This window comes from Gossypium hirsutum, chromosome D06, assembly GCF_007990345.1.
Source record: "Gossypium hirsutum isolate 1008001.06 chromosome D06, Gossypium_hirsutum_v2.1, whole genome shotgun sequence".
Lineage (NCBI taxonomy): Eukaryota > Viridiplantae > Streptophyta > Magnoliopsida > Malvales > Malvaceae > Gossypium > Gossypium hirsutum.
In genome coordinates this window covers 23165735-23188909 of record NC_053442.1, presented here as the reverse complement: position 1 = coordinate 23188909, position 23175 = coordinate 23165735, and the positions used below count along the sequence as shown (strand labels likewise).

General features: G+C 33.9%; 5 protein-coding genes across 10 annotated transcripts; 3 read left to right on the top strand and 2 right to left on the bottom strand.

The window, feature by feature from the left end:
• Positions 1-209: 209 nt before the first annotated feature.
• On the top strand, positions 210-1608 carry LOC107900056 (cold-responsive protein kinase 1-like). Its single transcript, XM_041095568.1, has 4 exons — positions 210-291; positions 409-468; positions 763-1038; positions 1127-1608. Exons 1-4 carry the CDS (start codon positions 210-212, stop codon positions 1606-1608), a joined length of 900 nt encoding a protein of 299 aa, XP_040951502.1.
• A 1800-nt stretch (positions 1609-3408) lies between these two features.
• On the top strand, positions 3409-5966 carry LOC107901606 (SPX domain-containing protein 2). Of its 2 annotated transcripts, none has more exons than XM_016827675.2 (3): positions 3409-3937; positions 4936-5062; positions 5381-5966. In XM_016827675.2, exons 1-3 carry the CDS (start codon positions 3644-3646, stop codon positions 5815-5817), a joined length of 858 nt encoding a protein of 285 aa, XP_016683164.2. In that variant the 5' UTR covers positions 3409-3643; the 3' UTR covers positions 5818-5966. The 2 variants fall into 2 exon arrangements, with proteins under 2 accessions (XP_016683164.2, XP_016683165.2); XM_016827676.2 differs by having other exon boundaries at positions 3514-3937; positions 4827-5062.
• Positions 5967-6112: 146 nt separating this feature from the next.
• Positions 6113-13154, top strand: LOC107901608 (probable carboxylesterase 17). Its single transcript, XM_041095382.1, has 2 exons — positions 6113-6833; positions 12157-13154. The coding sequence occupies exons 1-2, from the start codon at positions 6260-6262 to the stop codon at positions 12513-12515; spliced, it is 933 nt and encodes a 310-aa protein (XP_040951316.1). The 5' UTR covers positions 6113-6259; the 3' UTR covers positions 12516-13154.
• LOC107901607 (protein BUNDLE SHEATH DEFECTIVE 2, chloroplastic) lies at positions 12560-14114 on the bottom strand. 3 transcript variants are annotated; one of them, XM_041095383.1, is made up of 5 exons: positions 13853-14114; positions 13665-13771; positions 13491-13554; positions 12939-13034; positions 12560-12864 (listed from the first exon to the last, which is right to left on the bottom strand). In XM_041095383.1, the coding sequence occupies exons 1-5, from the start codon at positions 13908-13910 to the stop codon at positions 12803-12805; spliced, it is 387 nt and encodes a 128-aa protein (XP_040951317.1). In that variant the 5' UTR covers positions 13911-14114; the 3' UTR covers positions 12560-12802. The 3 variants fall into 3 exon arrangements, with proteins under 3 accessions (XP_040951317.1, XP_040951318.1, XP_016683166.2); XM_041095384.1 differs by having other exon boundaries at positions 12560-12858; XM_016827677.2 differs by having other exon boundaries at positions 13665-13768; positions 13853-14093.
• Positions 14115-14961: 847 nt separating this feature from the next.
• LOC107901605 (DEAD-box ATP-dependent RNA helicase 15) lies at positions 14962-19745 on the bottom strand. 3 transcript variants are annotated; one of them, XM_016827672.2, is made up of 12 exons: positions 19515-19745; positions 19275-19394; positions 18639-18739; positions 18121-18293; positions 17772-18003; positions 17551-17669; positions 16925-16981; positions 16651-16835; positions 15840-15984; positions 15660-15743; positions 15517-15580; positions 14962-15302 (listed from the first exon to the last, which is right to left on the bottom strand). In XM_016827672.2, the coding sequence occupies exons 2-12, from the start codon at positions 19388-19390 to the stop codon at positions 15292-15294; spliced, it is 1287 nt and encodes a 428-aa protein (XP_016683161.2). In that variant the 5' UTR covers positions 19391-19394; positions 19515-19745; the 3' UTR covers positions 14962-15291. The 3 variants fall into 3 exon arrangements, with proteins under 3 accessions (XP_016683161.2, XP_016683162.2, XP_040951315.1); XM_016827673.2 differs by having other exon boundaries at positions 19275-19391; positions 19515-19687; XM_041095381.1 differs by lacking the exons at positions 19275-19394; positions 19515-19745 and having other exon boundaries at positions 18121-18390.
• Positions 19746-23175: the final 3430 nt, after the last annotated feature.

Sequence of the window (23175 nt, the reverse complement as noted above, 5' to 3'; positions counted from 1 at the left end):
ATTAATTTATCTATGGATTTTTTTAATTTCGAATAATTTATCTAAAAATCAATTCCAATTAATGGGGTTGGATTGTAGTAACATGGTTTTAATTGTAGTATAATTTCACTAACAGCATCATATGTTAAAGTACTTGCATTGTTATGTAATTTGATAGTTTGCTCCTTTGAATTCATCACTGAGATGAGTTGTGACTGTAGGTCTTCAAAATGGCCAAAGCACTACAACGGTTTGGCATGAAAAGAGCATTAGTTGTGCACTCAGAGGGTTTAGATGAAATGAGTCCCCTTGGTAAGCTTCATTTTATTACTCATTTCCCTCGGCTCAATCATCGGCTCATGTCGTCTTTGTTTGCTGTTCCTTATATCTAAATCATTACAATCTCACAACATATATCCATCCATACAGGGCCAGGGCGAGTCCTTGATGTCCCTCTAGAAAAAATTAAGAAGTTCTCATTTGATCCATGTAAGATCTTGTTTGTATTTCATGATGTTTTCTTCCTTCCTTTATTGATACCATAGATGTATTTTATTGAATGATACACAAGATTTTGAAACTGCTGTATTTATATACTGATCAAGTTGTGCTAAGAAAATACAATGTTTGGACAGTGGAATTTGGCATTCCTCGTTGTGCTCTAGATGGATAGTGGAATTTGGCAAAGTTTTAGGTTCAATTTAGAAGAAATAGAGACTGCAACTTAGTACTTTTCGGAGTCGAATTTGTTGGGAAAAAGTAACTTTGCTGCTACATATAAAGGGTTCCTTAGAGATGGATCAGCTGTTGTGATTAAAAGCATTAGCAAAACTAGTTGTAAATCAGATGATTCCGAGTTCTTGAAAGGATTGAATGTTTTAGCATCGTTGAAACACAAGAATGTTGTCCGGTTAAGAGGATTTTGTTGCTCAAAAGCACGCGGTGGGTGCTTCCTCATTTATGATTTCATCCCTAACGGAAATTTGCTACAGTATCTCGACGTAAAGGATGGTGACGGTACAGTCCTAGATTGGTCTACTAGAGTTTCCATTGTTAAAGGTATAGCCAAAGGTTGGTCTCTAGTTATGTTTTTTTGCCTTGTTTTAAGTGGTTCCTATTAGCTAACTAGACATGTTTGTTGCAACAGGGATAGCATACTTGCATGAATACAAAGTAAACAAACCGGCTCTCGTTCACCAAAACATATCAGCCGAGAAAGTGCTCGTCAACCACCGGTTTAATCCCCTACTTTCAGATTCCGGCTTACACAACATCCTCACCATTGACATTGTCTTTGGTTCACTCAAAGCCAGTGCTGCCATGGGTTATCTCGCACCCGAATATGCCAACACGGGTCGTTTCACCAAGAAGAGCGACGTTTACGCGTTCGGGACACTCGTTCTCCAACTCCTTTCGGGTAAACAAAAGGTGACCAGCTCGGTACGTTTAGGAGCTGAAACTCGTAAGTACCAAGATTTCATAGACTCGAACCTTCACGGTCGGTTCTTTGAACACGAAGCGACTAAACTAGCAAGAATAGCATGGCTTTGCGCTCATGAATGTCCTATAGAAAGACCATCAATGGAGGAAGTGGTCCAAGAATTGGGTAACTGCAATGGCCGTCCTTAAATGGTGATGATGATGTTGTCACTTAACTACTCACTGATGCATGAATGGGGCATGTTTTAAATTTGTGTCCTTTTGTTAAGGACTATGCTTTTGTGAATTTTGTTCATGTGAATTCAACCTCGTAAATGCTATTTTTATTTTGTTATCCAAAAATTTATTTCTAGGCTTTTTTAATTCACTCTTTTAATTTTGTGCTTGAAAGTAAGCTTTATATGATATACTGATATTTTTTAGGGTGTAACCGAGCAGGCCTGAGTTAAACTTTAAATTTGTAGCTTGATTCTCAGTTCAAGCTCAATTAAATATCTATTGTATAAATTCATATAAGAAAATTTATTATCAAGAATTTTATGAAATTATATATCATTATTAAATTATATTTAATATTAATTATTTTAAATTGTATAAATTCATATAAGAAAATTTATTATCAAGAATTTTATGAAATTATATATTATTATTAAATTATATGTAATAATAATTATTTTAAATTATACAAATTCATATAAGATAATTTATTAGTTGTAATTATTTTAAATTTTATTAAATCATATATTTTAATTAAAATATATTTAATATTAATTATTTCAAATTATCTTTATAGTATCATATATTATGATTTGAGTAAATTCATATAAGAATATTAATTATTAATAATTTTATTAAATTATATATTTTAATTATAATATATTTAATAATAATTATGTTAATTTATATTTTATAGTATCATATATTATGATTTGAGTAAATTCATATAAGAATATTGATTATTAATAATTTTATTAAATTATATATTTTATTTATAATATATTTAATAATAATTATGTTAATTTATATTTTATAGTATCATATATTATGATTTGAGTAAATTCATATAAGAATATTTAATATTAAGAATTTTATTAAATTATATATTTTTATTAAATTATATTTAATAATAATTATATTAAATTATATTTTATAGTATTATATATTATGATTTTAGAAAATTCATATAAGAATATTTAATATTAAGAATTTTACTAAATTATATATTTTTATTAAATTATATTTAATAATAATTATGTTAATTTATAATTTACAGTATCATATATTATGATTTGAGTAAATTAATATAAGAATATTAATTATTAAGAATTTCATTAAATTATATATTTTAATTAAAATATATTTAATAATAATTATGTTAATTTATATTTTACAGTATCATATATTATGATTTCAGTAAATTAATATAAGAATATTAATTATTAAGAATTTTATTAAATTATATAGTTTAATTAAAATATATTTAATAATAATTATGTTAATTTATATTTTACAGTATCATATATTATGATTTCAATAAATTAATATAAGAATATTAATTATTAAGAATTTTATTAAATTATATAGTTTAATTAAAATATATTTAATAATAATTATGTTAATTTATATTTTACAGTATCATATATTATGATTTCAGTAAATTAATATAAGAATATTAATTATTAAGAATTTTATTAAATTATATATTTTAATTATAATATATTTAATAATAATTATGTTTAAATATGATTAAATTATTTATTATTGATAATAATAATATTATTATAATTTAAATAACAATAACAATAATCATTTACCAAAACAATTTTATGCTAAGGGTATTCTAGTCATTTTAGTTTTTTCCATTATGCTATTACACCTCTATTCCATTCAACCAAACACAAGATTACTATTACGCCTCTATTCCATTACATTCAACCAAACAGTGGATTAGCTATTACACCTCTAATCCAATACACCTCTAATCCAATACAGCGAACCAAACCTACCCTAAATGTGTGAGAACTGCAAAACCCAAAAATCTCGTCTCCTAGCAGGAACAGAGAGTAAGTAATAATATAATCCAATTTTCGAATATTCTAAGAAAAAGATGACTCTCACTTTTCCTTCTCTTTTATTCTCTATTATAAACATCGCTGGCCGCAGAATTTACTCTATTCACAAAAAAAAAGGTGGTTTTGATCTTTGATCAGCTGAGTGGAGTAGCATGAAGTTTTGTAAGAGCTTAAGCATATTGATCGAAGAAGCGTTGCCTGATTGGAGAGATAAGTTTTTGCCTTACAAGGATTTGAAGAAGCAGTTGAAGTTGATATACCCCAAAGATGGGAGCGAGAAGCAGCCTAACAAACGGCCCAGATTAGATTCAATGGACGGTGGGGATGGGGAGGACAGCGAGGTTTCCAAGGAGGTGATGGATTTCGTTTTGTTGTTGGAAAATGAAGTGGAGAAATTCAATACCTTTTTCGTTGAGAAAGAAGAGGATTATGTTATCAAATGGAGGGTAAATTTTCGAAAAATTCCCCTTATATTTTTATGCAAAAGTTTCAGTTTTTCTTTTTTTTTGGGGGGGGGATTCCATTAGGTATTCTGGGATTAATTGTTGGTTAAATAAAGGGGCTTTGTCTCTTTTTTATTGCTGTTTATACAGGATTATTTTGGAGCTTTGCAGTGAATTTAGTGATGGGTTTGTTGAAATTTTGAAGTTAATGAAGTAAAAAATGCATCTTTTCCCTCATTCAGAGAGCTCTATTTATAGAATTCTCTACTGAATTGCCTGTTTCAATGTGAAAAATGGATGAATTTGATACTTTGTGGTGAATTTAGTGATGGGTTTGTTGAAAATTTTGAAGTTAATTAATTTAAAAAAAAAAAACAAAGAATCTTTTCCCCCATTCTTCAGTGTGAGAGATGGATGAAAGGCATATCTGTTTTAGTACTTTGTGGTGAATTTAGTGATGGGTTTGTTGAATTTTTGAAGCTAATGAAGTAAAGAAAGAATCTTTTCCCTCTTATTTTTGTTATTATGTCCTTTATTATGAATTCAGAGAGCTTTGTTAATAGAATTCTCCGCTGTAATGTTTTTGTTACTTTTGAGATGTTATGTTTGAGTCTCCAACCATTTATGTTTCCCTCTCACAGTCTAGAGTCCATTCCTGTTTGAATCTTTAGAGTCCACACTATTTCAGCCCAGTCCTTTGGGAGATGTAGCATGTTTTCCTTTGAAAATAGAAAATTACAGCAATATTCATGGTTTGAAAATACGTTGTCATGTCCACTGCCACTAACAAAGAAGCTTCAATATGAAAAACGATATTACAATGGCAAAGCCCACCTTGTAAAATGCCTTGTCACAAAAGGAAAACTCACCAGAGTTCTCATGTTTCCCACAGTCGGATGCAAGTCGAGTTGGCGGCGTTGGATGCTTGGCTTCTTTCGCACTTCCGACAGATTTCCTTTTCCCTGCAGCGTGTTTTATTGCTTTCTCCTTGTGACTTGCAGGAACTGCAAGATAGAGCAGAAAAGGCCAAAGCATCAGATGGAGGGTTGATGAATGTTGGGAGGGAGATTGTGGATTTTCACGGAGAGATGGTTCTGTTGGAGAATTACAGTGCCCTTAACTATACAGGTACTAATCTGTTTTCTTTTCACCTTAGTCCATCTTTTCAGCAAATGACTTAAAGCATAGCTGGAACTAATTGATGTTCCGACCTCAGTCGTGCCTTACGTTTTTCAAAATTCGAGAATGTTATTTGTGGAATTCAATCTTCTCAGTAATTAGCAGTGTTTGTGCTTTGCTAATGTTAGCTACTTGCAATCTTGATGGCTTATATGGTCTAAAAGGACTGTATGAAGTTCATACGACCTTTCATAGATCCGAGAGTTGGTTGAGACTGCATTCTATTACGATGTGTGAAAACTTTTGAACCTACATGATGTTACACAGGACTAGTGAAGATAATAAAGAAATACGACAAGAGAAGCGGTGCTCTTGTTCGCTTGCCCTTCATTCAAAAGGTCTTGCAACAACCGTTCTACCGGACCGATGTTCTTAATGAGCTTGTGAAGGAGTGTGAGATGGTACTTGATCGTCTTTTCTCCACAAATGAACCATCGGCGTTACCTGATGTAACCAACGAGAAAGACCACAAACCTGATACTTCTAGCAGAAGTAATGAAAACTTGCTCAAAGTTCCAAAAGAACTTGCAGAAATCAAGGATATGGAGAACATGTATATGAAGCAAACTTTGTCAGCACTACACGTCTTGAAAGAGATCCGGAGCGGAAGCTCAACCGTGAGCGTGTTCTCACTGCCGCCTTTGCAAAATCGTGCATTGGATGATCAGAAGAAAATTACTGTGTTAGAACAGGCAGCCAAATAAGCTCCCACCTTTTCTTTTCTTTGTTTTTTTTTTTTAACATATACTGCTGCAAGATACTTACAAAGCTTTGTATCCTAAATCCAATTTCTGTTTGGAACTTGTATGACACCTTTTCATAGTTAAAAACCAAAACATAAGTGCTAGTTTAACATTGTTGTTGCGGTTTTGATTTTTTTTTTGGTTCTAAAAGTATTCCCATGTGTTTTCGGATGGCAAAATCTCTTTGTTTTAAAAGTGGTTTTGAAAAACAATGCTAAAAACGCTCTAATCTGAGACCTTAAAAGCAGATATCCAATGCACTTTACATGAATGAGCTAACATTCAAGAACCCTTTTTTTAACTTTCCCATGAAAATCTTCCGTGAGCCTGTGATTTTTAAACCTTTAAAACCCCCACAAACCTTTCCAATGGTTCAATCTGCAACCCACCATTCCCAGTGAAAATGTCTATAGTAGCAAAAGCACCCAATTACCTTCAGGTCTTTTCTGATGGTTCAGTAAAACGGTTTGCACCCGAAGTAGCTCCCACCTCTGAAGAATCCTCTGGTGGATACAAGTCTAAGGACGTGATCATCGATCTGCCAAAAGCTATAACTGGGAGGATTTTCCTTCCTGATATCCCAGGACCATGCACCTCATCACTTCCGGTTCTTGTCTATTTCCATGGTGGTGGGTTTTGCATCGGCTCAACCACGTGGCTCGGCTACCATCATTTCCTTGGAGATTTTTCCGTCGTGTCACATTCCATTGTCCTTTCGGTTGACTACCGTTTGGCACCTGAACATCGCCTCCCTATAGCTTACGATGACTGTTATAGCTCCCTGGAATGGCTGTGCAGCCAAGTTAGTAATGAACCATGGTTGAAGCAAGCTGATATCTCTCGTGTGTTTCTCTCCGGAGACAGTGCCGGTGGGAACATCGTTCATCAGGTTGCTATTAAAGCAATGAGAAAAGAAACTTTACGTGTTAAGGTTAAAGGGTTATTGTTGATGCATACATTTTTTGGCAGTGAAGAAAGTGTTGAAAAGTCAACAAAGGTAGGAAGCAACTTGTTAAAAAGGTTGAGCAAGTTGCACCGAATGTTGAAAAGTTGAACGGGATAATTGCAATTTTGGTCCCTAATTTTTTAGGCCATTTGCAAGTTAGTCCCTGAACCTCAACTATAAATAGGCCTTTTCATTTTTCATTTCAACCATCCCAACCAATCTTTCTCTCTTAGTTTTCTCTCTTCTCCCATTTGAGAATTCTTAAGGAATTCTATTTGTTTGTAATACTTTGGAGATAGTAAAGTTATCATCTGGTGTTAGTGCCCGAGGACGTAGGTATAATTTACCGAACCTCGTTAAATCTCTTGTGTTCTTTCTTGTCCTATTTTTCTTTCAATATTTGAGGGTATAATAGTAGTATTTAATTGTGCTATTAAATTACTATAGAAGGGATATTCTGTCTAAGGAAAGACTTGGTATTTAAGAGATCCATGTGATCCACCTCTCTTCCCTGGGAATTGAACTTTGTGTGATTTTTTAGTACAATAATTTACACGCTTCCGACCTTATTGGAACAACAAGTGGTATCAAGAGCCGAAGGTTAATCGTAGTATGCTCTGTGGTTGCAGTTTAAACTGATCTTCCACATCAGAAAAGATTTCCTTAGGTATATATTGAAAGATTATGGAGAAAACGGTCGGTGTAGGAGCTTCAACATCGACCATGTGGACAAGACCGACAATTGCAAATGCAAGACTGGTCGTGGAGATCTTTGATGGCACAGGCCATTTTGGTATGTGGCAAAGTGAGGTTCTAGATGCCCTTTTTCAGCAGGGTCTAGACATTGCCATTGATGAATAAAAACCAGATGATGTACAGGAGAAAGATTGGAAGGCGATCAATCGGTTGGCATGTGGCACAATTCGATCATGCCTTTCTCGAGAGCAGAGGTATGCTTTTTCAAATGAGACTTCTGCAAATAAGTTGTGGGTGGCACTTGAAGAAAATTTTTTGAAGAAAAACAGTCAAAATAAGCTCCACTTGAAGAAAAGACTGTTTCGCTTCACATACGTCCCAAGTACCACAATGAATGATCACATCACCAAATTTAATCAGTTAGTCACTGATTTGCTGAATATGGATGAGACATTCAAAGATGAAGATTTGGCTTTGATGCTGTTGGGGTCACTTCCTGAGGAGTTTGAGTTCCTAGAAACTACTCTACTTCATGGCAGGAGTGATATATCTCTGAGCGAAGTCTGTGCGGCCTTATACAGTTATGAACAGAGAAAGAAGGACAAACAGAAAAACTCAATCAGAGATACAGAAGCTTTAGTAGTCCAAGGTCGTTCATACACTCGGAAGAAAACTCAAAAGGGGAGATCAAAGTCAAAGTCCAGACTCGGGAAAGATGAATGTGCTTTTTGTCATGAGAAAGGCCACTGGAAGAAAAATTGTCCAAAGCTGAAGAATAAGGGAAAAGCTGCTGTAGATGCTTGTGTTGCAAAGCATGATACTAGTGACTCTGAACTATCACTAGTTGCATCATCATCGTCGTTCCATTCAGATGAGTGGATATTGGATTCGGGTTGTACCTATCATATGTCCCCTAACCGGGAGTGGTTCTCTGATTTAGTAGAACTAAATGGAGGAGTTGTTTATATGGGCAATGACAATGCCTGTAAAACTGTTGGGATAGGTTCAATCCAATTAAAGAATCAAGATGGATCAACCAGAGTTCTGACTGATGTTCGGTACGTGCCCAGTTTGAAGAAAAATCTCATCTCATTGGGAGCCTTGGAATCCAATGGTTCAGTTGTTACTATGAGAGATGGGATTTTGAAAGTGACATCTGGCGCACTTGTAATATTGAAGGGCATCAGGAAAAATAACTTGTATTACTACCAAGGTAGTACAGTTATTGGAGCAGTCGCTACAGCTTCCGGTAACAAAGACTTGGACTCAATGCAGTTGTGGCATATGAAGTTGGGACATGCCAGCGAAAAATCCTTGCAAATTCTGGCAAAGCAAGGATTGTTGAAAGATGCAAAGGCTTGCAAATTAAAATTTTGTGAGCACTGTGTTCTGGGAAAGCAAAAGAGAGTGAAATTCGGCACTGCTATCCATAATACAAAAGGTATTTTGGAATACATTCACTCAGATGTGTGGGGGCCTTCTAAAACACCTTCGTTGGGAGGAAAACACTACTTTGTTACTTTTGTTGATGACTTTTCCAGAAGAGTTTGGGTGTATACCATGAAAACTAAAGATGAAGTGCTTGGAGTTTTTCTTAAATGGAAAACTATGATCGAAAACCAGACTGGCAAGAAAATCAAGCGGCTTAGGACAGACAATGGAGGGGAATATAAAAGTGATCCGTTCTTCGATGTGTGCCAAGAGTATGGTATTGTTCGACACTTCACAGTTAGGGATACACCACAACAGAATGGAGTGGCAGAGCGTATGAATCGAACATTGCTGGAGAAAGTTCGATGTATGTTGTCCAATGCTGGGTTGGGCAAGCAATTTTGGGCTGAGGCTGTGACATACGCTGGCCATCTTGTTAATCGTTTGCCATCATCTGCATTAGAAAGAAAAACTCCTATGGAGGTATGGTCTGGAAAACCGGCTACAGATTATGATTCCTTACATGTGTTTGGATCCACTGCATATTAGCATGTGAAGGAGTCAAAGTTAGATCCGAGGGCAAAGAAAGCTCTCTTTATGGGAATCACTTCTGGAGTGAAGGGATTTCGTCTTTGGTGCTTAAGCACAAAGAAAATGATCTGTAGCAGAGATGTTACCTTTGATGAATCTGCCACATTGAAAAAGGTAGCAGATAAAGATATTCAAACGAGCAATACTCCACAGCAGGTGGAGTGTACTCCAAAACAGGTGGAGTTTGAGCAGATGGGGATTTGCCCAGTTAATAAGTCTAATTCTCCAGCCACAATGGAGGAATTAGAGGTTGAAGAGGTTCTGACCCAAGAACCACTAAGTACACCAGAACCAGTTGCAGTTGCAAGGCCACGGAGAGAAATTCGTAAACCTGCTCGATTTACTGATATGGTGGCCTACGCCCTTCCCGTTGTTGATGATATTCCTATCACTTATCAAGAAGCAATGCAAAGCTTAGAAAGTGATAAATGGAAAAGCGCCATGGATGAAGAAATGCAGTCTCTCCTGAAGAATAATACTTGGGAGTTGGCGCAATTACCGAAAGGTAAAAGGGCAATCGGATGCAAGTGGGTATTCGCAAAGAAAGATGGATCTCCTAGCAAGAAGGATATTCGCTACAAGGCAAGATTGGTAGCTAAAGGCTACGCTCAGAAGGAGGGAATTGACTACAATGATGTATTTTCCCCTGTTGTGAAGCATTCCTCCATTAGAATTTTGTTGGCCTTGGTAGCACAGTTGAATTTGGAGCTAGCTCAACTTGATGTTAAGACGGCTTTCTTGCATGGTGAGTTAGAAGAGGAAATCTATATGACTCAGCCAGAAGGATACACAGATGCTGGTGGTAGAAATTGGGTTTGTAAGCTTAACAAATCGCTATATGGATTGAAGCAATCCCCGAGGCAGTGGTACAAGCGATTTGATAGCTTTATGAGAAGGCAGAAGTACACAAGAAGCAAATATGACAATTGTGTGTATTTGCAGAAGCTGCATGACGGATCTTTCATTTATCTACTCTTGTATGTTGATGATATGTTAATCGCTTCGAAGAGCCAAAATGAGATAGATAAGCTGAAGGCTCAGTTGAATCAAGAGTTCGAGATGAAAGATCTAGGTGAGGCCAAGAAGATTCTCGGCATGGAGATAAGTAGAGATAGACAGAGAGGCAAGCTTTGTTTGAATCAGAAGCAATATCTGAAAAAGGTATTACAATGTTTTGGTGTAAATGAAAACACAAAACATGTAAGTACCCCACTTGCTTCTCATTTGAAACTTAGTGCTCAATTATCTCCGAAAACTGAAGAAGAAAGAGAATATATGGCGAAAGTCCCATATGCTAATGCAGTTGGGAGTTTGATGTATGCGATGGTGTGTACGAGGCCTGACATTTCACAAGCTGTTGGAGTTGTGAGCAGGTATATGCATGATCCTGGAAAAGGACATTGGCAAGCTGTGAAATGGATTCTACGGTATCTTCGAAAAACCGTAGATGTTGGTTTAATTTTTGAACAGGATGAAGCACTTGGTCAGTTTGTAGTTGGATATGTTGATTCTGACTTTGCTGGTGATTTAGATAAACGTCGTTCAACTACGGGGTATCTGTTTACTCTTGCGAAAGCCCCAGTGAGTTGGAAGTCTACCTTACAGTCTACAGTAGCTGTGTCTACTACAGAGGCAGAATATATGGCAGTTACAGAAGCTGTTAAGGAGGCTATTTGGCTTAATGGATTATTGAAAGATTTGGGAGTTGTTCAAAGTCACATTAGTCTATATTGTGACAGTCAAAGCGCTATTCATTTAGCGAAAAATCAAGTCTATCATTCAAGAACCAAGCATATCGACGTAAGATATCACTTTGTGCGGGAAGTTTTGAAAAAGGAAAAATTCTACTTGAGAAGATTCCGACAACAGATAATCCCGCAGATATGATGACCAAGGTGGTAACAACAATCAAGTTTAATCATTGTTTGAACTTGATTAACATCCTGAGAATTTGAGCACCTTTAGGTGTATGGCGCTCGAGAGCGCATTTGGAGGCACTACAAAAGATAGCTTTATCGAATTTGGGGAGTTGAAGGAAGTATGTGAAGATGTGATTATCCTAATCAAATCTTCAAGGTGGAGATTGTTGAAAAGTCAACAAAGGTAGGAAGCAACTTGTTAAAAAGGTTGAGCAAGTTGCACCGAATGTTGAAAAGTTGAATGGGATAATTGCAATTTTGGTCCCTAATTTTTTAGGCCATTTGCAAGTTAGTCCCTGAACCTCAACTATAAATAGGCCTTTTCATTTTTCATTTCAACCATCCCAACCAATCTTTCTCTCTTAGTTTTCTCTCTTCTCCCATTTGAGAATTCTTAAGGAATTCTATTTGTTTGTAATACTTTGGAGATAGTAAAGTTATCATCTGGTGTTAGTGCCCGAGGACGTAGGTATAATTTACCGAACCTCGTTAAATCTCTTGTGTTCTTTCTTGTCCTATTTTTCTTTCAATATTTGAGGGTATAATAGTAGTATTTAATTGTGCTATTAAATTACTATAGAAGGGATATTCTGTCTAAGGAAAGACTTGGTATTTAAGAGATCCATGTGATCCACCTCTCTTCCCTGGGAATTGAACTTTGTGTGATTTTTTAGTACAATAATTTACACGCTTCCGACCCTATTGGAACAACAGAAAGGACTGAGAAAGAGAGGGCAGATGGTGCAACTGGCTATGTAGCAATGAATGACATGTTTTGGAAACTAAGCGTACCCGATGGTTCAAACCGTGATTACTTCGGATGTAACTTTGAGAAGCAAGAGGTTTCCGAAGCCGAATGGAGAGAATTTCCTGCAGTGACGGTTTACGTGGCTGGCTTGGATTTCTTGAAGGAAAGAGGAGTGATGTATGCTAAGTTTTTGCAGAGGAAAGAAGTGAAAAGGGTGAAACTCGTCGAAACCGAAAACAAGTCCCATGTCTTCCATGTGTTTCATCCGAAATCAGAGGCGACTTGTTCACTCCAGCGACAGATGAGTGAGTTCATTAAGAACAATTAACTTCATTGGCTAGGCTCGGTAGCATTGCGGGTTCAAGCATCAAATTAAATGCGTACAAGTATTCCATTATGTATATAGGATGGTAAAATATACATAGATGGTGATAGCCTTGTCTTGCATTAAAGTTTAACGAATGGGGTATGAGATGGGCTGGTCAAGCATCAAATTCCGCAAATCCTAAGAACATACATACATATATACATACATCTTATGCAAAAGCTCTGGAAGAATCTATGGCTGCTACGCTAACTTTTTGAATGCGGGGGAACCCTACTCATCATCAGTGCTCATAAACCCCCCAATGAAGCCAGCACCATTGCAATTTCCACATAACATCTCCTTTCTGCCCCTGCAAAACGATCATATATTACCAAGTGATTCATGGTATAAGTACATGAACATCGAGGTTTTGGTTTCATCTACCCGCAAACCCACAGGAATCACCGGCTTTGAATTGTCCATTAAAGAAATCAACAGGGTTGACTCCACTGCCTTTGCATTGAGAGCAAACAACTGCACCTGCCAAATTAAATACAAGGAAATATAACACGACCTAACTTTGGTCTTAACCAGATACTTTGGTATTTTAGTCTTTTAGAGTTCATTCAAATTTAAAGCTATGGTTTTTCGTGTCGGTCATTATATGTTTGAATCATTTCGGGTTCTAGTTGCTTCAGGTCAATTCCCAGTTGCTTATTTGGATCGTTTTGAGCCCAAATATTTTGGGTTTAGATCTATAAGTTTGGAGTTCTCATTAAATAATACTCTTAGACCTTACCATTAAATCACTGGTGCAACAATTTATGTAAAAAAAATAACAATAATTTATATGCAACAAATTAGAAAAAAAAATCATCTGATCAATTCATGTTATGTATATATAAGAGGAGAGTTGAAAATCATGTGTTTACCAACAAGGACAGCAACAACTGAATTTCCCGTGAAGTAGAAGGAGCAGATTTATAATGAGCTTACCATTTCCATCGCAATCACCACAGATGACACTATTGGGTTTGGTGTTTCGGTTACTTGGGGCAGCCTATTACCAAAAAACACACACAAATAAGAAAAGAAAAAAAAGCAATACAAGAACATGGAAACAGAAGAAGCATCTATGTGAAGGGGAAGGGGTTATAAATAAGCTCTAACCTTGGCTTTTATCACAGATTGAAGTTTAGCAGCGGAGCAGTCTCGAAAGGCACCATGATAAGGAAAAACTTTGGAATTGCAAGCAGTACAACTGAATATTGTCCCTGCTATCACGTTCCACGATATGTTTTAAAAAGAAAAATAAAAGTAAATATCAGTTACAAGAAAATGAGAGAGAGAGGAAGTACTTGGTTTTTGTGTGGATGGAAAGGGTAGTAAATGTGGCGAGTATGAAGCAGAGGCCATTGGGTTTACAGACTGATTATTGGAGTTGCAATGTGAGAAGAAGCATTGGTTTTTGCTTGCTGCTATGGTTGGTTGGTTGGCAATCGAAGGACAAACAAAATGGATTAGATATTTAGCCCAACATGTTGTTAGATGGGTTGCCAGATTACAGTGGCATTCCTTACTTCCTCAAATTACAATCCACCCATATATCCTTTAATTACCGGTCTTCGATTGTTACAAACCAATACAACCAGTATCAGCTTGTATCGGAACGCATCAATTCGTAGTTCTTGGTATCATTATTTAGTATTTTGTTTGTTTCAACCATTTTCACTTTTTAAAATTACATTAAAAGTAAAATTTATTCATTAAACTAATTAATAATTTTAAAATCTATGTTTATATATAAATATTGTTTTTTAGTCAATGCATATAACCATATTTAATCATACACAAGTAATTTAAATATATAAAAATATTTTTTGAGTAATACTAATAAACCCAAAACGATAAATATAGACACCAAATCGATGTGTTCTGCCACTCTTCCGTCTCCTTCCGCTTACCTTCATCTCCTTTCTGACACCACCACCTTCCCATCCCCAATATTTTTCCCTGCTTCTTCCCCACCCGACTGCCTCATCGCCACCCAGACCCTGCTGTTTGGGCCTTTTTACGCCTCTCCAATCTTTTCACCAGAAGCAGCACGACCATTCTCGATGGAATCGACATACTAGTTCTTTGACTTCAACCTGATGTCTGACACCAAACGATTTGGCTTGCTACCGTGATGTTTCTGATCTGATCATCATTTTTTTTCATGCTATAGCAGTGCCATAAGGTTGAGTGTTGTTCTTCGATCAACCATTCATACCGTTGCTACGATAAGAATAGCTTAGAGCTTTAAGATAATATTTATAGGGCCATTTCAATCTCCTTTCTTTGATTATAAAGCTTGCAGTGCCTCAAAACAAAAAAAAAAATAGCAATATAAATATGATACGCCCATGGATACCATAATACATTCCAATAAAAACATCACCATATAAATCCCAAACCAGTGAATTGATTAAACTCCAACTCTACCAAATGAAAATTTTATTTAATGAAAGATCAACAAAATGGAAAAGAATGGAACCTACTCCACAATTACTACCACTACATATAAGGAAACAGATTTAAAATAAGTTAAGCTCCAAATTATATCTTATGACATGCAATTCTCTGGAATAGCGGCAAAAAGATGTCCTCAAAAAGGTAATTTACCCTTAGAGATTGATTGACATCAAATCCTAATAGGCTACAACACTCTTTTAAACAGCAGTCAGAAGCCACATGGCCTCCGGAAACCCCGCAAATTTAGGCCTGACTCCAGTATTGCCGACTGTAAGCAACTTCATTATGATGGCACTACCAAAAAGAAAACAAATTGTCAATACAGAAGAAAATTTGGACACCAACCTAGTATAGTGAGAAAATCAAATTAGAAAGCACATATTATTGCCAATATATCAAACAAAAATAATTTAAGACAAAAAGGGACAAACCAAAACCAAATATCCTACTTATGCATGGAAGCAGGTTATTAGTATGTAGATATGGTAGGGCATAAAAAGAATCATACTGTATGTAGATGTATCAATCTGCTCAGGAAGCTCCTTTATATCCACCTCAAACCTCTCCTGGACCTACAATGGATCGTGAAATTTTGATTAGAGGTTGACACGTCATAGGACAAAATGATGCTAGAAAGGTTTAAACCCAAACCTGATTGAGCACATCAGAATCTGAAGCAGATGAAACAAATGTAATTGCAAGACCCTTGGTACCAAACCTACCAGCCCTACCAACCTGCCAAAACCAAGACACAACATTAGTCAGTTTACATGCATAAAACAGAAGCAATACTATAAAGATAATTCACTTTAAACATTAAACAAAACCCACCCTGTGCAGGTATGTATCAGCAGAATCTGGCATATCGTAGTTGATGACAATGTTAACACGTTCAATGTCAATTCCCCTTCCAACCAAATCTGTGGCCACTAGAATTCTTTTATGCCCCTCCTTGAAACCCTTGTACCGAGTCAGCCTACAATCATCAGTTTTAAAACAGAATACAAGATTAGATACTTCTATTATTAAATATCAGCTAAAGCTAATTAGAGAAGCTAAACCATGTAATATTTAAGCAAGGAGCATTATACTACTGGAACAGAAAAAGAAACCCAAACTTCTAAAAATATATAGCAAGTAAATAACAGTTTCTAGAAAGAAGACATAAGACGCACAAGCCAAACCCTAAAACAAGGGACCAAAATATGGGATCATGAGCAAGATAATGTTACAAAGTTAACTGAAAACTATAAATCAAGTAAAGAAAAGCATTATTTTCTCTTCATATATGTTCTCTATGAGAGGAAAAAATATAACCCAAAAAATAAATAACCATACTGCATAACCAAACTCAACCAAATCATGTTCATACTAAAGACTCCATGGTTCCAAGTGCACAAAACCACCACAACATCCAGTGTAGCAGAATACACAAAATAAGCAACTGAACGACCATACTTGGTGCATTAAGAAAACATGATAAAGAAATGCCTCAAAACCTTTGAAAGAAGATCTTTAAAAGTATATAAAGGTCCTTGAGACATATATAGTATAAGAAAATAAAAAGTATCCTAAGCCCTTTTAATTTAAAATAAAAAGGGGACAATGTATAAAGAACGAATGAAGCACGATAAGTACAAACCTTTCCTCCTGGGACATGCCAGAGTGGATGCATATAGAAGGAAAATTACACTCTACAAGTAACTTGTTTAACTCAGCAGCTCGGTTCACACTTTTGACAAAGATAACAACTTGGTTGAAGTCCAATGCATCAAGGAGGTCATTCAACTTGCGGTTTTTCTCCAGCTCACTCAATTTGATGTAGTGCTGCCATTGGAACCATTTTGGTGATTAGGTCTTGAATTATCTTTAAAAATAAGAAGTTCAAGAGGGAGAACTACGCTCATGGAACAAACCTGCACAAGACCATGAAGGGTCAACTTGGCCTCGTCGTCCACATAAATTTCCATTGGCTGAAAGGAACAAATGTGACAGTAAGTCATATTAGCGAGCTTCCTCAAGCAAATGGAATCCAGTACGAAATGAATTATGGATGCACATCGCTTGATTTGAGATTCTGGTCCATCTGACTTGCCTCCTTGCAGATTCATTACTTAATCACAGCAAGTACGTGCTATTCCCCTCAAAAGCAATGATTCTATTACAAAACAACACAGCACCCAAACAAGGAAACATCCAACCCCTCTTAATGCCCCCAGCCTAAGCCCAAACCCATAGCCTTAATTGAAAACAACTAAGAAATCAAGCCTAAATTTAAAAAAAAAAAAAAGAGAGATCACAAAGATCCACCACTTCAAAAGCCTAAACACTGCAAACTTATCACTTCACTACTAACCTTTCCCAATCAATCTGCATAACCCAGAAATGATTAGTTGAAGAAACTGCACCCAAGCAACACCAGTAGCAAGCATATAGTGATGGACCCACCAAGATTAAAATTTTACATAACTCTTGTTGAAAGCTGGGAATGAATTAAAAAGATACTTTCTAAATTCAAGTAGTATTGGCCACGGAATATTACATCTTGCATAAATTTCTTGCAAACCGGGCGAATTTCTTTGCTGAGCGTAGCAGAAAACATCATAACTTGCTTATCATGGGGGGTCATCTTGAAAATTTCCTGCACATCTCTCCTCATGTCTGCAGGATATAAATAAAATAAATACCAGAGGGAATGGCATAAGTAAAAGAAGCATTAAAAAACTTGTACATTTATCTAGCTTCAGGTAAAGAAAACCATACCAAGTGATTCAAGCATCTTGTCACATTCATCAAGAATGAAATGCCTGACATTCTTCAATGAAAGGTCCTTGTCTCTAGCCAGAGCCAATATCCTTCCAGGTGTCCCAACAACAATGTGGGGGCATTCATTTTTCAGCAGATCTTTGTGTACTTTGACATTGACACCACCATAGAAGACAGCAACCTTAATATCAGGCAGGTAAGTACTGAACCTCTCGAACTCATGACAAATCTACCAAGTTACGGGGATAACTAAAATGAGATGACATATATCATATAACCTCAAGAATGTAGAAAGAAATTTTATGACCAGAAAGCTTAAAGAAAAAGATGCAGAACATGTTCTAACCTGATAAGCTAACTCTCTTGTATGGCATAAAACGAGAGCAATAACTTGTCCCGGAGTTGGCTCAATCCGCTGTAATGATGACAAAACAAAAACCGCAGTCTTTCCCATCCCTGATTTAGCTTGGCAAATGACATCCATACCCAGTATAGCTTGGGGAATACATTCATGTTGCACTGATGAACCAAAGAAAAGAGCATCAAGGAATCCAGGGTAAGTAAAATATAACCTCCGTGATCCTTTTAATTTAACTTTATGATAGTTGCATATTACCTGCAAAAACAATGCATCAAAATAGAGGTTTTAAGCTGAACAAGAAATTCACATTAAACATACACAAAAGGGGCTACAAATCTAATTGGACATTTTGAGTAGAATCACAAGCTTGAGAAAATAACAATAAAACTGCCAAAGAGCAAGCCATCAATGTAATTTAAATTGCAATTTTGGTTCTAGGAACGGAACTACATATATGTTTTAACAAATATATAGAAAGGAAAGAGTAAGAGTCAGAAACTTGCCTTCGGAAGGGTGCTCAAACCCAGAGTCAACAATTGCCCGAAGAAGCTCTGGCTTCAAAAGGAAGTCTCTGAATCCTGAACTGTGAATCCCAACATAGCCCCTACAGAAGAAAAGGAGAATATATTAATTACCATCATTTACGAAAGCAAAATAAAATCATTTGAGACCAAAGAAAAATAAAATTGACGCAACTAGTATATGTTCTAACCTTCTGTTACCAGAAATCGCTCTCTCCCTAACGATTCTCAAATTCAGCATGCAAGTTCACAATCAGAGATCACTAACGATCCAATTCAGTAAAACTAATGTTCCCATTAGCATATAGTTTATTATAAAATTATTGATTAAAAGAAACAATTCACAAAAAAAAATTATTTATATAGAATTATGTATTTATATAAACACAAAAACTACATATATTTAAGTTCCAATAAATCGTAATCCATTCTACTAAAAGAATCTATCGAATTTAATTTTTTAGAAGTGAATTGTACTCTAGTTTTCATTCCCGGTACTGGACCGATCCGCATTACACGTAACTTGTTCTAAGCAAAGTTCGTTCGTTCTCATATGAGAACTAATATAATTTAAATAGAAAATGAACAGGGAGTAATAAAGAGAAAGTAAAAACTCACTTCTTCCCGGCCTCGCCGTTGACTTTAGCAGTGACGGAGTCAGGTGCTTTCTCTTCTTCTTCCTCGTAGTCGAGAAGCTCTTCCTCGTAAGCATCGTTGTCCCTCGTTTCTCCCATTCTTCTACAAATCCCAATAACAAATAATTAGGGTTTTAGCAAAGTAGGAGATCGAAGAGTAACTGAAAACAAGGTCCTCATAAAATCAAATTTCAAAGAAAGATTGTAGATTTGGAAGACTTACCTGAGAAGTTAATTGAAAGAGGAGGAAAATTTGGGGTTTAGGTTTAGGGTTCAAAGAGATTCTGCAAAGGAAAAAGGTTAGCCCTGAAAGTGGAAGAAAGAAGAGATTTAGATTTGGAAAAATAGAGAGAGAAAATAGGGTTTTCGGGTTCGACTATCGATCCTCAATATTGCCGGAAATGACCTCGCTTCTTCTCAGTATTTACCATCTTCTACTGCTCTCCCTAGTTGGACATTGCGTTCGAATTTTGAACATCTTTACCCTTTATTAAAAAAAATGGAAATTAAATTCATTTTGATATTTATATTTTCATTTTCATGTTTAAATTTGGTAATTAAGTCTATTTTAATTTTAAATTTGATAGTATTGTGTCATTATTTAAAATTTTAAAATATATATTTTATTAAAATTTTAGGTGTTGCGTTATTAAATTTTGATGAAATATAATTTAATGACTAAAATGAATTTAATTATCAATATTAAATATCAAAGTAGATAAAAGAATACAAATATTAAAGTGGGACTAGAAGTTATATCAACCCTTTTTAGATTTTTAAGTATTTTGCATTGTTATAAAAAGTACTTTCAAAAGTGAAAAGGATTACTTAGATATTATATTTCAAAGTAAAAATAAGTTAATATTTAAATCATATTTTTAAACCATTAATATAAAATATTTAAAACTTTTAGTTTGAATGTATAAACCATATTTATCATTTATCATTTATCATTTATAATCTATAATTATGTAATGTGAAACTCAAATTAGCTTTTGAAAAATCAAAAGATAGAATTTTCATTTTTTTTATTTTAGTTTGAAAAAATAATTTTTAAATAAAAACTTATTATTTACAGCATTATTTAAAGGATAAGAATTTGGTTTGGCTTGAAAAACCCCCATTTGAAAAGAAATGCTAAATGCAATCTAAATTTTATTTAGACAAAAAATTTGATGGGCTTTTACCAATTTCATGCAATATAGTTAGTAGTAGCGCTGTGCAAGAAAAATTGAAAATCATCCAAATTAAAGTATTTGACTAGTTTATAGAATACAAATTTGAAAATTATAATTATTCGAACCCGAATTAAATTTTATTTTTATTTAATATATAATTAATGTATATTTTTTATTATATAAAAATGAATATTTTATATTTAAAATAGTGAAAATAATTTAAAAGTTCTTGAAATATTATTGTTTTTAGAAATATTTATGAAAAAAATTTTAAAATTTTGTATAATAATATTCAAAAATCATAAAAAAAGTTTATTTTGTTAAAATAAGTCAAAATTAAAAATTAAAAATTAAAATAAAAAAATGAGAACCAAATCGAATTATGACAAATGGTTCAAAAAATCTATAAAAAAAAACTCGACCAAATTGAGCTAATATCACTCCTAGTTAGAGGTGTCCATGGGTCGGACCAAGTCCAACAAAAAATTAAGTCTTGTTTGTTAGGCCTGAGCCTGACCCAAAAATGGGCCTAAAATATTGCCCAAGTTCGACTCGGATAAAAATGCTAAAACTCAAGCCCGGCCCAGCTATATTAATTTTTAAAAATATATATATAATACATCAAAAATACTAAAAGCATTAAAATAAATATTTCCCCACAAATTGAAAATAAATTTAAAAAGTATGTATACTTAAACAACACTCAGATATGTGTAATTTAACAAATAAATATCTCTAAAATAATAACAAATTCAACAATAAAATAAGAGTTATACAGTATCTAAATAATAACAACAAAATAGTAACAACATAATTATGAAATTGTAGCAAATAGTGAAAAAAAAACAAGAAAATAGCAAGAAAATAATAATAAAAAGTAAGAAAATAATAAACAAACATCTTTCTTTTTTTGCATATTCGGGCCAGGCCGGATCGGGCTCGGGTCAAAAAAATCTTACCCGAGACCTGACCCGTTTTCTAAATGGGTCTTATTTTTTTGCCCAAGTCCATTTTTCAGTCTTATATTTTTACTCAAACCCTCTCATTTTTTTGGTAGGCCTTCAGACTCGACCCGGTCCATAGATAAGTCTACTCCTTGTCTGTACTTATGCATACAAGTTGATTTCAATTAATACAAAATTTTGATATTTTAAATAATTTTTTTTAAATTTTTTTATTTTATCATTTTTTAATAATTACATAAAATTAAACATAATTAATAAATTAAGTATTAAACCTAATTATTATTTTTAAAATTTATATTTACATAAAAACATATTTATACATTATGTTAAAATAACATTTGGTACTTGATTTTAGGGGTGTTCATACTTCGGTTAAAATCGAATTAACCGACCGAACCGGTCTAATTCGATTAATCGGTTGATGGCCGAATTTAATTCGACCGGAAGTCAGTTAATGATTTTTTAGAATTTCAGTTATCGGTTAATTTGGTCTGAAATTGGAAAATTAATCGAATTAACTGATATATTTGTTGTTTTCAAGACTTATATAGTGCTTGGTTGTTAACTTTCAAGACCTATGTAATGTTTCTAATGTCTTATTTGTTGTTTTCACCTCCATTTAAAGTTTTTTGAATTATTAAATAAAAGAAATAAACATTAGTAATGTATTTTTTATATGTTTTATACTTATTTTAACCAAAAGACAAAAACATATAAATTTCGGTTTGGTTAGTGTATTTTAAAAAAAATTCGGTTTGATTAACGATTAAAGATTTTTACATTTCGGATAATTCGATTAATAGTAATTTAGTTCAAGTATTAACCGAACGGACCATTTGAACTTGACTTTACTTTAATGTTTAATTTTGGTACCTAAATTTTTTATCCAAATAAACACAAATTTTAATTTTCGCCACATTTTAGTCCATTTTTGTAATACAATTAAAATGAGATTACATGACCAATTAGGTTTGTCCAAATAGAATGTACTTACCACATCAGCAAACACCTTAAAAAAATCTAAACAACTAGGAAATTTTGAAAAATTAAAATATATATAATCAACCACTTTGATAAACTTCGAAAAAAATAATCAAAATTTTAGAAAATTTAAAAATATATATAAAAAAATCATGAAAATGTATAAAAAATTATAATATATGTAAATTAAAAATGGATTAAAATGTGTGACAAAAAATAAATTTGAATACCAATTTGGATTGAAAAAAGTTAGTTATCAAATTAAATATTGAAGCCAAAGTCAAGTATTAATTTCTATATCAACCCTTTTACATACTTAATTGATATACATATACATATACATATATTTTTATTATATTTAAGTTTTTGATTGAGTTGGTATTACAAGTTACCTGGATACTATCTCAATTGGTGTTATTAGTGTATTTTTATCTTTTAATATCTTTATAAATTAATAAAAGTTACATATAGTAATTATTTGAATCAAAGCTTCATTTTGTGTTTATTATAAATTTTTAATAAATATTTTTATTACATTTTTTTACTCCCTATATGTAGACTATAATCTAATATTTCAATAAAAAAATAAAAAATTGATCTATAAAATAATTTTTTTAAAAGTATTGATAAACCTAAAATAATAAATCAAATCACACTAATACAAATACTTATATAAGTACGAAAATAAAAACAAAAACGTTTCGCCTCCTAAACCGGTATTGACAACCTTGTACCATGTTTGAATTAGTCAAAAAAGAGG